At 37.6% G+C, this 16,710-nt stretch overlaps 1 protein-coding gene across 1 annotated transcript in view; it reads left to right on the top strand.

Annotated features, from left to right (window-relative positions):
* The window catches only part of SLC4A10 (solute carrier family 4, sodium bicarbonate transporter, member 10), a 315,078-nt gene that overhangs the window by 267,539 nt on the left and 30,829 nt on the right, over positions 1-16,710 (top strand). Inside the window, exons 23-24 of the mRNA XM_006879486.1 lie at positions 10,051-10,224; positions 11,155-11,277. Of these exons, the coding sequence (XP_006879548.1) occupies positions 10,051-10,224; positions 11,155-11,277 (297 nt within the window). The remainder of the gene's footprint in view (positions 1-10,050; positions 10,225-11,154; positions 11,278-16,710) is intronic.

Raw genomic sequence — 16,710 nt, 5'->3', positions numbered from 1 at the left:
TATTATTGCATAATAAATTATTCCAAATATTAGTGGCTTAAAACAAGAAATATTTATTCTATCACAATTTCTGTCCATCCTGAATTTGAGAACAGCTTAACTAGTTGGTTCTGGTTCAAGGTGTCTTATGAAATTTCAGTAAGGTTCTTTCTGGAGCTATCATCAACTGAAGGCTTAACTGAGGCTGAAAGATCTGCTTCACAGCTGACTCATGCCTATGGCTGTGGGCAGGAGATCAGTTTTCTCTATGGATATTGGTGATGCATCAGGATTTTTCCCACGGGGGCCCTCCATAGATTGCTTAAGTAGCCTCACAACATAGCAGCAAGCTTCTCCTAGCACTTGAGAAAAAGAGAGAGGCAGAGAACGTTTGACCTAGTCTCCAGAGTCACACCCCATTGTCTATATGCTTTCTGAAAGTTAAATGTAAATCATTAAGGTTGTCTAGAATTCAGAGAAAGGAGTGTCAAAGAACTGGTGGACACATTGTAAAATCACAAGTGTGTTCTGAATTTTTAAAGAGGCTGACAAATCTTTCCTGCTTACTTCTTAGATGCTATGCTATTCTGTTCAAATTTGTCTTTGAATAATCTTGTTTTAGAAATTAACATAATTTAGCCAAAACCTTAAATTTTCTTGAGGGAGAGACTAATTTTGAGGCTTATTTTATTGTGGATAGTTTATTTTGGACAACCACAAGGGAATTATGAATCACAGCTTTTTGTATGCCACAGTTAGTCTCATCCCTATTCAAACTTATATAAAAGAACAGTCCTTTATCTGGGGGTCAAGAAGCGTAGGATCACTTTAGCCAAGGAAATGACTAACCAGAGTCTGAGTTTAGGAGAAGGAAAAAAAAGAGCTCAAGCCTTAAGATAGTGCTATGTCATAAGGCTCAGGCATAACTTCAGTATGACATTGAAAGGTCACTGAACACTCAGGCTAATATTGTGTATGCCACTGAGTCAGAACCAATGCGTACATGACCCTCCAGAGGTTTTTCAGAGGTAGTAAATCACATGGAAGGAGATTGTAGTTGGTGGATTCAAAGCTCATGCCTTTGGGATTCCAGTGCAGCTTCTTCAGGTTAGGCCACCAGAACTCCCTCAAGCTAATAGAAACACTATTCATCTAGGGTAAAATTAATTGGAAAGAGGAAAGATACTTAAAAATGTGTCTAAATTTTATCTAAATTGTGTTTAATTTGCTCATTTACAGATATGAAAATATATTTTGCTAAAAATGGTTTGATAAAACAGGTAAAGAAGAATGCTGAAGAAATTTTGTTTTGCTATTTTTTTTTCCTCTTTTCTTTCTGTTTTTTTTTGTTGTTGCTTTTTGCCATTGGCAAAAGTTCCACTAGAACTAATTTAATCTCTAAGTGAAAATTATTTATTATTAGGCCCCAGGCTCACATAAATACAGCAGGAGAAGTTTAAGAAACAAAGTAATATCATTTTGATGGATTTCAACAGATTTTCACCCCAGTTCCACTCACATGATTTTATATCCATGAGGTTTAGAATTAAACAAAAATGTCAAGTTTTGGAATTATTTGTGGTGTGAATCTTTCAAATGAAAATTGAGGAAAACATTATCAAAGACCCACAAGATAAGTATAATGAGTTTTAAATCGTAACAAATGAAACAGCAAGCAGGATCACACATTGAGAAACAGGGTCTCACACTGAGAAATCATTTAGTAAAAATGAAAGCAAGCAGTTGAAATTTTCTATCAGGGATTGTGGCTAACTTAATGAAGGAAATGAGGTTTTAATATTAGGACAAGATAAAAGCCATAATGCAAAACTCAGAACACGTTTGTCATGATTATTATTAAATGTGTTGAATAGCACTAGATCAGGGAACAGATTCTTTTGTGAACCTATTTCTACATTAAAGTAGTCTGTACATTACCTGGTTGTTAGGGAATATCAAAATAAAATCCACAACCGTTATTATCTAGGCTTCTTACTGTGAAATATGGCAGGAAAAAAACAGAACACAGTGTTCTCACGAATGCTGTTTCTTTATTCAGATATGTAACCACATCTATATTCATTCCAACACTTCAGGAATCTAAAGTAAAGCAAATGTGCCATTTAAACAACAACAATTGAAGCACCCACACACTGAAGTACACTTATGCAATGATATAGCTCCACAAACGGAGAAATGGTGACTAGAAGAAGAAAAATTAGCTCTGTGGAAACTGAAATGTTCAGTCATAAGCCAGGGAATTTTACTTTGTTCAAGTCACACTTCCACTTGGCATCAAGTTGTGTGGTGTGGTTTTTTTGTTTGTTTGTTTGTTTGTTGGTTGGTTGGTTGGTTTTATGGCTTTTAGACTTGTTGGGTTGGGGAACTTCTTTCTTCGTTTAAATGACCGCTAACTTTAAGAGATATTTAGGAAGTAGATACTTAAGAAAACTTAATGGCACATGCATTGGTAGCCTGGAGAGAGGTTAAGCAAAAGTGAGTTGTGCACTGGCAACCAAACTATAGCTGACCCTCCAACGAGTTTTCAGAAGCCGTTAATTACACAGGAGGAAATTGCCCATCTTTCTCTCACAGAGAAGCTGGTGGATTGGAACAGAGTACCTTTTTGTGGGTAGTGCAAATTCAATTCCTTATCATTCAGAGGTCCCTATTCAAAGGAATAGCCCCTCCTAACTACAGGCCCAAAACATGTGAGATGAAACCTCACTATCCTTGCCTCTAAGGAGTACTCTGGCTGCAACTTCTTCAAGTCTTATATCTTTGTTCTCTTGACAGCCGTAAAGATTAAAGCCATGGAAACACTGTGGGGCATCTCTATCCTGTCCTGTAGAATTGACAGCACACAATAGCAATAAAAATAGCACTGTTAAAAAACTAAGCATGAAAAAAAAAAAAACTAAGCATGGAAGATTTCAAATTAATGTTTCTAAAAATGTGTGAATGGATATGAATGAATATCATGTATAAGTTTCTAGTTCAGATAATAAGAAGGGCCATGCCATGTACCAAAAGAAAGAATACAGAAGAAAACATGAGTTTACACTGAGCTTGAAATTCTGTAATACATCCAAGCAAGAGCAACATCAAGACATGTTATTCAGTTGCTAATTATAGGTCCAGAGCTCCTGAGAAAGAAATCTGAGATTTGAGATCTAGATCTGTATAAGTTGAAGCTAGTACATGAATAAACTATTCCTGGACATCGAGAACATTGTTGTTGTTAAGTGCGCTCGAGGTGACTATGACATGTATCGGCCTTATGTAAAACAGATGAAAACTTTGCCCTATCCTGTCATCACCATAACATCTGCCGTGCGTAAGCACATTGTTACCATCATTGTGTCACTCTATCTCATAAAGAATCTTCCTTTCTTTGCTGACCCTCTAGCTTTTCAAGCGTGATGTCTTTTTCCAAGAACTAGAACTTCCAGACAACGTGCCCCAAAAGAATGTGAGATGAAGTTTCACCATCCTTGCCTACAAAGAGCACTCTGGTCCCACATCCTTGGAAATGAAATCTGTTTATTCTTTTGGCAGTTCATGCACTATTTTTTACCAGCATCATAAATCCAAAGTATCAATTCTTCTTCAGTCTTCCTTATTTATCATGAAGCAGTTGAAAACACTATGGCTTGGGTTAGACACATCTAATCTTTACTAACATTCTTACTCTTTATTTAAATGGGTCCTTGATAGAAAATTTGTCCAATGCAGCACATCTTTTGATTTCTTCCTGCTGCTACTGTGGGATGGAAGAAAGAGGGACTTTCTTCTCCTGTGCTCTTTACAGCCTCAGAAAACCTGCTTGAAGGTCAGTTATGACTTGAAGGTACTTAGTTATATAACAAGCTACTATGGGTAGTGGTTGTGGACTCAAGTAAAATGAAAGGGAGTGGAAGGCCAGAAAGCATTCATAATTGTTTTTGTTAGGCATAAGCTTATTCCGACTCATAACAACCCTATCGACAACAGAATGAAGCATTGCCTATAAGATCCTCACAGTTGTTGCCATGCTTCAGCCCACTGTTCTGGCCACTGTGTAAATATATTTCACTGAGAATGTTCCTTCTCCCCCACCCCCACTAACCCTCTTCTTTCCTCAATGAGATGTGTTGACACAATGACTGTAAGAATGGGATCACAGATGTTGAGATCAGGAGAATGACATAGGCTAGGGTAAGGTTTTGATCTGTTGTCTGTAAGGTCGCTATGAATTGTAGTCAACTTCACAGCACTTAACAATTGCTTTACCTAACCCAATGCCCTGCTCCAGGATCTGGTCCTTCATGATAGTCCAAAGTTGTTGTTGTTATGTGTCCTTGAGTCTCCTGCAACTCATAGCAATCCCATGTACAATGGCTCTGAACCTTGCCCTATCCTGAGCCAGTCTCACTGACTACGACACACTTCCTAACCCCCATTACCCTGGTTACTGTATCAATCCATCTCCTCTGGGGTCTTCCTGTCCTGCACTGTCCCTCCACCCTTCTGAGCATGATGTCCTTCTCCAAAGAACTGTCCTTCCTGGCTATGTACCCAAAGTATGTGAGACAGAGCTCCAAAGTCCTAGCTTCCAAGGAGAAACTTGGTTTTACCCTTTTCAAGACAGACAGACCTATTTGTTTTCTTGGCAGTCCATGGTATGTTCAAGACTCTTTTCCAGCACCTTAATTCAAAGGCATTGATTCTTCTTCTGTCATCCTTAGTCATATTCCATCTCTCTGATGCATAGTAAGTAATTGCAAAAAAAAACCATGGTCTGGATTAGGCACACCTTAGTCTGTAGACTGACATCATTGCATTTCAGTACTCTGGAAAGGTCTCTGACAGCAGATATTCAGAGTGCCATTTGTCTTTTGATTTCCTGACTGCTGGTGCTAAAAATGTTGATTGTGGAGCCAAGGAATTTGTAATTGTTAACAACCTCAATCCCTTTTCCATCTGTCATGGTTCTGCCAGTTGACCCAGTGGTGAGAATCTTTGGCTTCTTGATGTTGAGCTTCAGTCCATATTGAAGATTGTAGTCCTTGACCTTCTGCAGCAAAGGCTTCATGTATTTTGGACTACTTAACACAAAGAAGGGTACTGAATGTACCATGGACTGCCAGGAAAACAAACAGATTCATCTTGGAGAGGATTAAACCAAGCTACTCCTTGGAGGCAAGGATTCTGGGGCTTCGTCTGACATACTTTGGACATGTTGCCAGGAGGGACGGGTCCTTGGAGAGGGACATCATGCTTGGGAGGGTGGAAGGACAGCGCAGAAGGGGAAGACCCTCTATGAGATGGATTGATTCGGTGAGTGGGGTAATCGGGATGGGTGTGTCAGAGGCGGTGCGATTGGCACAGGATAGAGCAGGGTTTAGGGCTGTTGTGCATAGGTTTGCTATGAGTCGGAAACGACTCGACGGCACATAACAACACAGAAATCTAGAAGTAAGGAATCTAAAGAATATGGGACTAAATCTCACTATCCTCACTTCCAAGGACCTCTCAAGCCTTACTTATTCTAAGACATTACTCATTCTCTGATTATTTATCATATGCTCAACATCATTCATATCTATCAATTCTTTCGGTTTCCTTATTTATTGTCAGTTTTCAGATGTATATATGATGATTGAAAAGACCATGCTTGGATCAGACATACTTCAAACTTCAAAGTGACATCTTTTTCTTTTAATCCTTTATTGCCACATCAGCATCAGATTTATCAGTATAATATGTTATTTGATTTCCTTGACTGCTGCTTCCGTAGGTGTTAATTATGGATCAGGTAAAATTAAATCCTTGACATCCTCGTGAGAAATTGATGCTAAGGAAATGAACAGGTTCATCCTAGAGACTGTTAAACCAGGCAGCTCCTTGGAGGCAAGGATTCTGGGGCTTCGTCTGACATACTTTGGACATGTTGTAAGGAAGGACTAGCCCTTGGAGAGGGACATCATGCTCAGGAGGGTGGAGGGACAGCGCAGGAGAGGAAGACCCTCTATGAGGTGGATTGATTCAGTTACTGGGGTACTCAGGGTAAGTGTGTCAGAGACAGTACGATTGGCACATGATAGAGCAGGGTTTAGGGCTGTTGTACATAGGGTCACTGTGAGTCGCAGGTGACTCAACAGCACATATCAACAACAACAACATTCTTATAAAAGAGTCCAGCTTCAATGACTCTTTGCTCATCATAAAGATTGAATAAATAGAGTAAACATATGTCACCCTGAAACTCATCCTTCCTGACCTATGTACAGTTTCTGCATGATCTCAATGAATGTTCTGTAATTCCCATTGTTTGGTAATAGTATCAATAGTTTGTTATGATTCACACAGTCAAATGACTGTGTACACTCAACAAAGCACAGATAACATCTTTCTGGTATTCTCTGTTTTCAACCAAGTGACATCTGTTAGGAGCAATGATATAATTTGATCTTCATCCTCTTCTCAATCCAGTTGAATGTCTGAAAGTTGCCTGTCTATGCACTGCCGTAAATATTTTTAAATTACCTTCAATGTGATTTTACTTGTATGAGATATGAGTGATGGGTGGATAATTCCCACATTCTGTTCCATTACCTTTCTTTGAAATGTGCACAAATAGGGATCTCTCACACTCAGTTAACCAGCTCTTCTATATTTCTCGGTTTAGATGAATGAGTACTTCAAGCATTGCATCCATTTGTTGAAATATCTCAACTGATACTCTTTCAATTCCCGGAACCTGGTTTTTCACCAATGTCTTCTATGCAGCTTACTTCATTCAGTACCAGCAGTTCTTGGTCATATGCTAACTCTTGAAATTATTTATTATCATCCAGTACCTTTTGGTACAGTGACTTTGTTTTCCTTCCTTCTTTGATGCTTCCTGTGTCGTTCAATATTTTACCCATAAAATCTTTCAGTATTGCGACTTTAGGTTTGAATTTTTATTTATGCTTTTGCTTGGGATATGCTGGATATTTTCTAACTTCAGGTCTTTGCACATTTCATTATACCTTATCATCTCAAGCCACCCTTTGAAATCTTCTATTTGGTTCATTTACCTCATCATTTCTATCACTTGCTTTAGTTACTTTATGTTCACCAACTAGTTTCTTGGTCTTTTCTGATATTCATATAGGTCTTTTCTTTTTCTCATGTATAATGTCCCTCATGTTATCCTGTAACTCATCTGGTCTTCACTTATTAGTACTCAATGCATCAAGTCTGTTCAGAAGTTCTCTGAATATTAAAAGAAAACTCAAAGTCATTGCTGTGGAGTCAGAACAAACTTCTCACTCACCTACCCTTAGGTTTCCAAAACTATGAATCACACATATTTTACCCATCTTTCTTCCACACAGTCACTAACAGATTCCAGCCTTTCGGTTCGCAGCACAAAGTCCTATGGACTAGTTCACCAGACCTCTCTTCTCCAGATTCAGGTGACATATATTCAAGTGTGCACGTTGATTCTCCTGAACTTGTTTTCATTTCCTTCAGCTTCAGCTTACAAATGTCCAGTTGGTGATTTGTTTCACAGTTGACCCCAAGTTTTATTCTAATATTGAACTCTTTTCCACAGACACAGTTGACCTGATTCCATCTGAAAAGACATATGTATATCATTACCACTTACATTTTTTAAAAGGGAGAATTACAGTGGTTTAGTGACTGTTCATGCAAAATTCTTTTATCCACTCTCCAATGTCATTTCTGTTATCCAGACAGTATTTTCCAACTACCGGTCCTTCTTTGTTTTCAAGTTACTAGTAATTCTAAATGTCTTGATTGCATATTTGGTCAATTTTGAACTGCAGAAGTTGATTAAAAAATCTGTATTTCTTTTCATCTTTGACATAACTGGTTGTTGCAGTCATTTAATTAATAGTTATATTAACTAGTCTTTCTTGAAGTCTTACAGATGTTATCGTATCACTGACATTATTGCACTTCAGAATAAATATTAAATGTTCTTTTTTGACAAAGAATGTGATACCACTCCTCTTCAGTTTATTGTTACTGGCATGGTAGACCATATATGATTACCCTTCATTGAAAAGGGGCATTGAAATAGGGCGTTCTAGTGGTCTGGTGATAAGAAGTTGTGCTGTAATTCCAAAGGCACGTGGTTTGTGTCCACCATCTGCTCTGTGTGAAAAGGATGGACAATCTCCACCTATGCGATTAACTGCCTCTGAAAACCCACTGGAAGGTCAGCTATGGGTTGGTTCGGACTTGACGGTACCTGACAATAAATAATATTGAGAAAAATGAGAATCCTAGAACACGTGACTGTGCTCATAAAAAATCTATCCCTAGACCAAGAAGTTGTCCAGACACTACAAGGGACACTGCATGGTTCAAATTCAAGAAAGGAGTGTGTCAGAGATGTATCCTTTCTCCATGCCTTTTCAATCTATATGCTGAACAGATAATTCAAGGGGCTGGACTTTATGAAGAAGAATATGGCATGGGAATTGGAGGAAAACTCTTTTTTTTTAATATTTTTTTAAATTTTATTATTTTTTTGTGTGTGTACCGTCAAATCAGATCTGAATGGTGCAGGAGGAGATTGTCCCTCCTTTTCCCGGCAGAGCATCTGGTGGATTCGAACCATGTTCCTCTGGGATTGTAGTTGCAGCTCCTTGCCACTAGGCCACCAGAGCTCCCCAGGAAAACTCTTTAAAATAGCCTACATTATGCAGATGAATAAAACTAGTTTTCTGAAACTGAGGAGGATATAAGACACTCAGTTAAAAGATCTAGGACTTCAGCCTTCAGTATAGATTGCATCTCAACAAAAATCCTCACAACCAGACCAATAGACAGTATCATGCTAGATGGGGAGAAGATTGAAGTTGTTAACAATTTCATTTTGCTCAGATCTCAATCAACTCTCTTGACACCAGCAGTGAGGAAATCAAAAGACAATCTGCACTGGGGAAAAAACAGCAGTCAAGTACTCCTACAGAGTGCTAGAGAGCAATGATGTCAGTTTAAAGAGTAACATGTGCCTAATACAAGTCATGGTCTTCTCAGTTGCTTACTATGCATCTGAGGGCTGGACAATGACTAAAGATGATGGAAGATAATTGAAGTTTTTGAGTTGTTGTGCTGGAGAAGAGTACTGAACATATGGACTAACAAGGGAACAAATAGATTCTGTAGAGGGTGGAGCTAGGCTGCTCCTCAGAGGCAAGGATTTTGAAACTCCATCTCACATACTTTGGGCATGTTGTCAGGAGGTTCCAGTCATTGGAAAAGGGAAGTGTAGAAGGTCAGCTCAATTCTGGATAAGATGGGTTTGCACGGTGACTGGCAATGAGGTCAGACGTGTTGGAGATGGTAAGGTTGGCTCAGGTTAATGCAAGGGTTCAGAGCTATTGTTTGTAGGGTTGTTATGAGTCATAGTCAACAGCATTAACAACAACAACAACATTCTAAATTGCTAATACTAGTCCATTTAAGTATATCAATTTCATGCAATTTGGCGTGACAGCCATACACAAACTACCACAGTAGGATAAACTGACAGGTAAGTGGTAGGCCTGATATTTAAGGAACATATGAAGGAGGAGATTATTATGTGTTAAAAAAACTGTTTTGTCTCTCAGGAAGCATTAGCCTTAGGTTTAATAATTTTTAAAATTCTTCTAGATATATTAAAGTAAATTTGTAATAGTGTTAAATTGATGCTGTAGTATTTTAGAGTGTAAGCACAACAATCCCATTATCCTAGAGCTCAAATATCAGCTCCAGTGAACCAAAAATTTTGAACTGCATTCATACTCAAAATTTGAGCTACTTGCTTTTGGGTCAGAACTAATTCATAGCTGCCTTTCCATTGTGTTGTCAGAGACTGTAACTTGCACAGGAGGGGTTTCCCTTTTCTCCTCGGAGCCTCCGGGGGGGTTCCAACCCACTAGAGAGGTGTCACCTCTGGATTGGCAGCACACCTTCCTACCGGCTATGCCACCAGAACACCCTTTGTGCCACACTAGAAATTTCTTTTTCCTATATTAATTTTTCTACTTCTCTGAAAACCAATTTGGTCTGTTTATCTTACAGTTATTTGATAGAATACGGCTCTTCTGGATGCCTGCAAAACATCAGCCAGATTTTATATACCTAAGGCACGTTCCTCTCCGGAAAGTCCACCTCTTCACAGTCATTCAGATAAGTTGCCTCGGCCTTTTGTGGATAATAAAAGTCTCAAGAGCTGCTATTGTTTTCCCCATGATGGTAAGAAATTTCAAAATCAGCTTTTCTGATTTTCTGTTCTTTCTGAAAATAGGGGAATAGCCATTAGGGTCTTTCTAAACAATTATTAGAAACCCTGTTATAAACTTTATAATTAATATTGGTGCCTAGGATATGGTTTGACTTTTTATAAGAGTTTTATGATGGAACCTAGTTTTGTGTTTCTAGAATTCTATACCTCGGTAATGTTGTCGTTAGGTGCCATCAAGCTGACTATAACATAATGACTCTGATTAAATTAATTGTGATTTAATGAAGAAGTAAAACCTTTGAAAATTTAATTAAACAATTTATTAACAAATTTGCACGTTAGATTGTTTTTAATACTAATTTCTTAAAGATTTAATTTATAATATCAAATATTGTTAATTTGAGAGAGTATTAAGTCATTAAATATTATCAGCACTCATAAGAATGGTCTAATGTTTCTAAAATAATGGAAAGCATTAATTGCATAATTTAGAGTCCAATGTTTGTGGCCTATTGGCAAGAAGTCACACTGCAGTCTCGAAGGCGCATGATTCAAGGCCACTAGCCACTCTGCAGGAAGATGGACAATCTCCTCCCATGTGATTAATTGCCTCTGAAAACCCACCAGAGGGTCAGCTATGAGTTGATTCCAACTCCATGGTACACAACAACACAACAATGCATGTTATAGGGTTTTGCTTATTTTTTGTTTAAAGCTTCTTCAAATGACTTCAATAATTAGTAAATCATAGCTTTTATTCTGAGGAGGTTATCAGGAATAGAAATGAACAAAGTGAACATCCAGGTGTTCAGTATTTGCTTTAATCTTAGCCCTAAACTAAATTAACTTGTTTCCCCTGTCTCCTTTCCCCCTAACTCCACCTTACATCTTCACTTTCTAATTTTTCCTCTGTTTTAAATGGTTTTTATTATTTGCTTCAGGTATTAGCTCTGGTATTTGTAAGAAAGCTGATGGACTTGTTGTTTACCAAACGGGAACTCAGCTGGTTGGATGACTTAATGCCTGAGAGTAAGAAAAAGAAGCTGGAAGATGCGGAAAAAGAAGTAAGAGAAAAAGCATGATTTCATTTAAAAAAAATTTAAATTGATTTTCTTACAAAAGTTCTTAGTGTTTCACCCTTTTCTTCATTCACATTATCTCAATTTTTTTAAAGAACATTTGCACAGTAGTAGCTCTTTGCAAAACAAAGTCATCGTATTTAATAAAAAACCAAAAGAATATCAATAAAATTATTGTATTTAATCTTTAGAGTGACTACTAACAACCACAGATTAACTAGTTTGAGAGTTTAATATTGAAAATAATAAACTCGAGAAGATTAGCAGATGGCAAAAGAGTGAAGATCTTACATGAGGAAATAAAACTAATGAAATATGCAAATACTTATTCTTAATTACCCTTTGAATTGTAAGGTTTATTTTTCTGATTATTTGAAGGGTAATTAAGCAGAAAGAATTTGCATATCTCATTAGTATTGGATTTTTTTTTCATGTGGGCCCTGTAGATGACAAAAACTTACTGATGTTTAACTATTTCCAAATTTATGGTAGTGTAATGACTGCATTTTGGTGGAATGTGTCAGAAGGAAAAAAGGAAGTATTCTTGCTGACATTTTTCTACATAAAAAAGTTTTAACAAAAGATTATATTTAAGAGTAGTTATATTTTAGATTAAATACTTAAGAGGAAGAAATTATCTGAGTTACTTTAAAACAGATTTGATGTTAAGGTTTTTTTCAGAAAAATTTGGAATTAAATTACTTTCAGATACATAAAATTTAGTGTTTTCTCATGTTTCATATGTTAAAATAGTTTGAGTTTAATTCATGTGTAAGTTGGTGTCTGTTTTTAAAGCTAGTAATAAAAATGTTTTTCAAGCATATGAAAAAACTACACAGACTATTAATAAAATGAATAAAATAAAATTAACTGACCAATACATTTAGCAGACTTATTGCTCCAATAGTGTGAAAAATAGAAGCAAAAATTGTTTGGTAAATATAAATTAAATAAATAGGAAGTATATGGGCAAATTGAACAGAATTCCTTCTTTTTGCCTTCTATAGAATAGTCAGGAAACAGATTTGGTTTCCTGTTTACAGAATGTATCTCTAGCCCAAAGATGTCTATACATTGCTTTATTTGGGAATTCATTTGCAAACATTTTCAGGGATATTAGTTTACTCAGTTGTTTAGTGAGGCCAGATGAAGGCACAACGTCTAATGAAGCTACTACTCAGATATTTCTAAAAATATAGCTACTATAATTCTGGAAATTCCTTCATTTCTTCATGATGTTTCATCAATCACAGTGGATTTTTATATTTAGCCTTCAGTCACAGTGAAATAAATTATCCTTTGGATATCTTAAATTTTCCAAATGATATAGAAGGCCTGCTTGGAATTATACTTCTAGTAAACTTAAAGTACTTGAAGTACTTAAACTTAAAGTTACTTAAAGTAACTTTTAAAGCATCAAAGAGTATTATCGTTGTTTTTATTGTATACCATAGAGTCAGAAGCAACCCATAGCTGACCCTCCAGAGGTTTTTCAGAGGCAGATCACACTGCAGGAGACTGCCCATCCTTCTCCCATGGAGTAGTTGATGGCCTCAAACTCTTGCCACTAGTTCTTTTTTTAAAGCTTCATCTAGAGATTCTTATTTAGATGTTTAGGGAGCTCTGGTGGCCTAGTGGTAAGAAGCTGCCCTACAATCACAAGGATGGGAAGTCTAAATCGACCAGCTGTGCCACAGGAGAAAGATAGGCAGTCTTCTCCCATATGATAAAAAGTGCCTGGAGGGTCAGCTATGAATTGATTCCAACTTGATGACACTTAACAGAAAGCCTTAATGAGCTCTGTTGACCTCATCTTTAGGGTCTGATGCTACTAACCAAAGGCTTATTTCCTACAGAATCCACCAGCTTATCTGCTGGAGTCTTCTCTCATTGTGACTCACAGTCTCAGAAACCTAATGAAGAATAGCTTTGAGTTGAATCATTTGAAGCCTTCAATAATCCACGCTTTAAAATAATTAAAATAATTTGAACACAATTTCTGAAAAGGTTTAAGTTCCTAGGAAGATCATTTTAAACATAAAATTTATATGGCTCTCCCAATTTTTCTGATAATCCTAATACTGTTAAGCATACCAAAGCAGTTGTTTGCAAGTATATTTTTCTTTATTTCCCTGCTTTCATTTCCTAATAATGTCTTTACTCTGCTGGAATAGGGTGCTAACCACTCCAAGCCAAATAACCATTCCTTCTATTGTTGTTGTTGATTGCCTGCAAGTCCAGCACGACTCATAGGGACCCTATGAACAAAAGGCCTGAAGCTCCTCTTTAACTGTCGACATTTATCAAAGTTCAGAGTTTCCGGAGGCAAGTTGTTTAAGAAGTGGATGCCACTCCTGCTTCCAGTTCCTTCTGTTAGCCATTCCCTTAATAATACACACATAGTAAAATGTTCTTATCTTGGTTATTCTTGTTACATACCCAAGAGTCAGAACTGACTTATAGATGACCCTCCAGTGAGTTTTCGGATGCTGGAAATCCCACGAATGGAGAGTGCCCATCTTTCTCCTGTGGAGCAGCTTGTGGATTCAAACCGCATTATCTTTGGGTTGACAGCACAATTTCTTATCATTAAGCCAATAGTGTCTTTGGAACCATGGAAATTAAAAAACTATATAAAAGTCAGTAATATAGCGAGGAAATAATTCTTGGTTAAACATTAAAATATATTCCTGACAGTAGAAAGAGAGAATATTTTGACAATTGAAGAGAAGAAAAGTAAGTTTTAAAATGTTTACACTTTAGCTTGAAATTATAATTAAAATGACATGACTAGAGAGCAGAAAGACTTAAGGAGATTAAGCTAAAGCTCAAATCACTAGTTGATGTTTCTACTTGATTTCCATAACTCAGTATTTATTCCACATTCTTGGAGTTTATAGACTCCAGTGAAGGATGTGATCCTACTGTGGTCTTATTCCAGAGCTCAATCTTCCAGGGCACTGTGCATTAAGGTCATAAACAGACAAGTTCTCCTGAAATGTTGCATTTCTGGAACTGCTCAAATTAATTGAGTAACTTTGATCGTGATCTGGCAAGATGGTAAATAGCAGAAATGTCTCAGCTCCCTGAGACTTGAATTTAAACTAGTCTCACCTTTTGTCCTTTCGATGATAGTTACAATCTTGTACCTTTATCCTCCATGGTTTTCTGCTCAGTAGCCCCACTTCTGGTCTTATGGCTTTGAGAAAACATTAGTTTGACCTTAAAATTCAATAATGTGCTAAGCAGAATAAATAGCTACACAGGCCAGTCCAAGGTCGCAGAGCTTCTGTTCCAAATTTTCATGTACTTCATGCATATGCATATACATATGCTCCAGTTTTTAGGAAGAAAGGATTATAATCAGGGTAGAAATGAATATTGGAACCCTGGCATTTTGCACATTGCTCTGTGTAAAGAGAAGACTGAAGAATCAAATTCTGGATGTCCAAATGTGCTCAGAGGACCAACACGTCTTCCATCCTACTTAAATAGTCCCTGGGACTTGGTACACATTTAACAAAAGGCTACCGTTAAAACAGAAAACCATAGCAAAATATTTGCTCCTGGACAAGGGAACATGTTAGATAAAATCTGGAAATTCAACTCTGTGGAAGCGATCATGATATTGACGCCTCTTGTCTTACTGGGAGTTCACTATAATATATATACCATAGGTGGAAATGAAACAGAAACAAGAGAGTCCTTGTGATCCAAAACACAACCATGAGGAAGGTCAAGAAAACCCCAAAGCAGACTAAAAACAAGTACAATTAAAATTAAAGATTTTCTTGCTGTTAAGAAAGGTTAGAATTGCTTATGGATTTATCGGAATGGCCGCCTTATTACCACATGTGCAGAATTACCCCTTCCAGGTGATCGTCAGGTGAGGAAGCATATTCTTCCTAAAGCAGTGGTTGTTGTTAGGTGTCATTGAGTTGAGTATAACTCAGTGACCTTATGAAAAATCAATCTGAACCCTGTCCTTTCCTGTGCCATCTTCACACTTCTTAACGTATTAGAGCTGGTTGTGGCAGTCACCATGTCAATCCACCTAGTAGAAGGTCATTTTCTCTTTCACTGAACCTCTACCCTTCTAAGCATCATGACCCTCTCCAAGGAACACCCCCTCCCAGCAACATGCCCCAAGTATGTGAGGTGAAGCCTCATCATCCTTGCCTGCAAAGAGCACTCCGGCTGCACTTTCTCCAAGACATACTTGTTTTGTTCTTTTGGCTCTCCATGGGACATTCAGGGCTCTTCTCCAACACCACAGTTCAAAGGTATCAATTCTTCTGTCACCCCTAATCATTGTCCAGCTCATAGATGCATAGGAAGTGATTGGAAAGACCACGGCCTGAATCAAAATTTGTTCCCTCTATGAAGCTCTGGCAGCTGCTTGTTAGTTGCTTTTGAGTTGGTTCTGACTCCCAGTGCACTGTGTATAACAGAATGAAACCCTGCCTGATCCTACAGTGCCATCCCATTCGTCATTGTGCTTGAGCCCATTGTTGTAACCACTGTGTCAGGATATCTCATGATAGTCATCTTCTTTTTACTTACTCTACTGTTTTAGGGACCTCTAGTGGCATAGTCTGTAGCAAATGGTGTTGCTAACCTAATCGTGGCCTGTCTCTGGCAGTTCAAATCTACCAATGATTCTGATGGGGAAAGATAGTGAATCTCCTCCTCTGCAATTCACAACTTCTGGAAACCTGCTGGAGAGTCATCCAAGAATCAGGTCTGACTCCACAGCAATGAGTTTGAGGGATTTTTTAGAGTTTTCCTTTTCCAAGCAAGGTTTTGTTCTCTAGGCATGGTCCTTTCTGATGAAGTACCCAACATATGTAAGACTAAGTCTCACCATTCTCATTTTTAAGTAGCATTCTGTCTGTCCTTTCTAGACAGCTTTCTTCTGGAAGTATGAGGTATATAAAAATTCTTCACTAACAACATGTTTCAATTCTTCTTTGTTTTTCCTTGTTTTTTATCTGACATTTTGCTTATATATGAGAGAGTTGAAAATACCATGGCATGGGTCAGGCATCCCTTGGTCTTCAACGTGATATCTTTATTTTATAACATCAAGGAAATTTTGACAGTGGCTTTGCACTATGCAATGTATTGATTTTAGGTAGCCTAGTAGCAAAAGCTATGCTGCAATCCTAAAGGCCTGCTGCTTGAGGTCACCAGCTGCTCTGCAGGAGAAGGATGGGTAATCTCCTCCTTTGTGATTAACTGTCTCTGAAAACCCATCAGAGGGTCAGCTCGGATGGGTTCTGTCTCTTCAGTACAACACCACATTCCATGAGCATTGATTGAGGATCAAGGGAAAATGAAATCCTTCAAGTCTTTGATAACTTCAGTAATTTCTTCATTTCTCTCTCTTTTTTTCCTTTTTTTTTTTTTTTTTTTTTT

Source organism: Elephantulus edwardii, unplaced genomic scaffold (assembly GCF_000299155.1).
Source record: "Elephantulus edwardii isolate Elephantulus edwardi_28Jun2011 unplaced genomic scaffold, EleEdw1.0 scaffold00003, whole genome shotgun sequence".
Taxonomy (NCBI): Eukaryota; Metazoa; Chordata; class Mammalia; order Macroscelidea; family Macroscelididae; genus Elephantulus; species Elephantulus edwardii.
The sequence above is the reverse complement of the archived record's forward strand: the minus strand, read 5'-3'. Positions and strand labels throughout refer to the sequence as shown.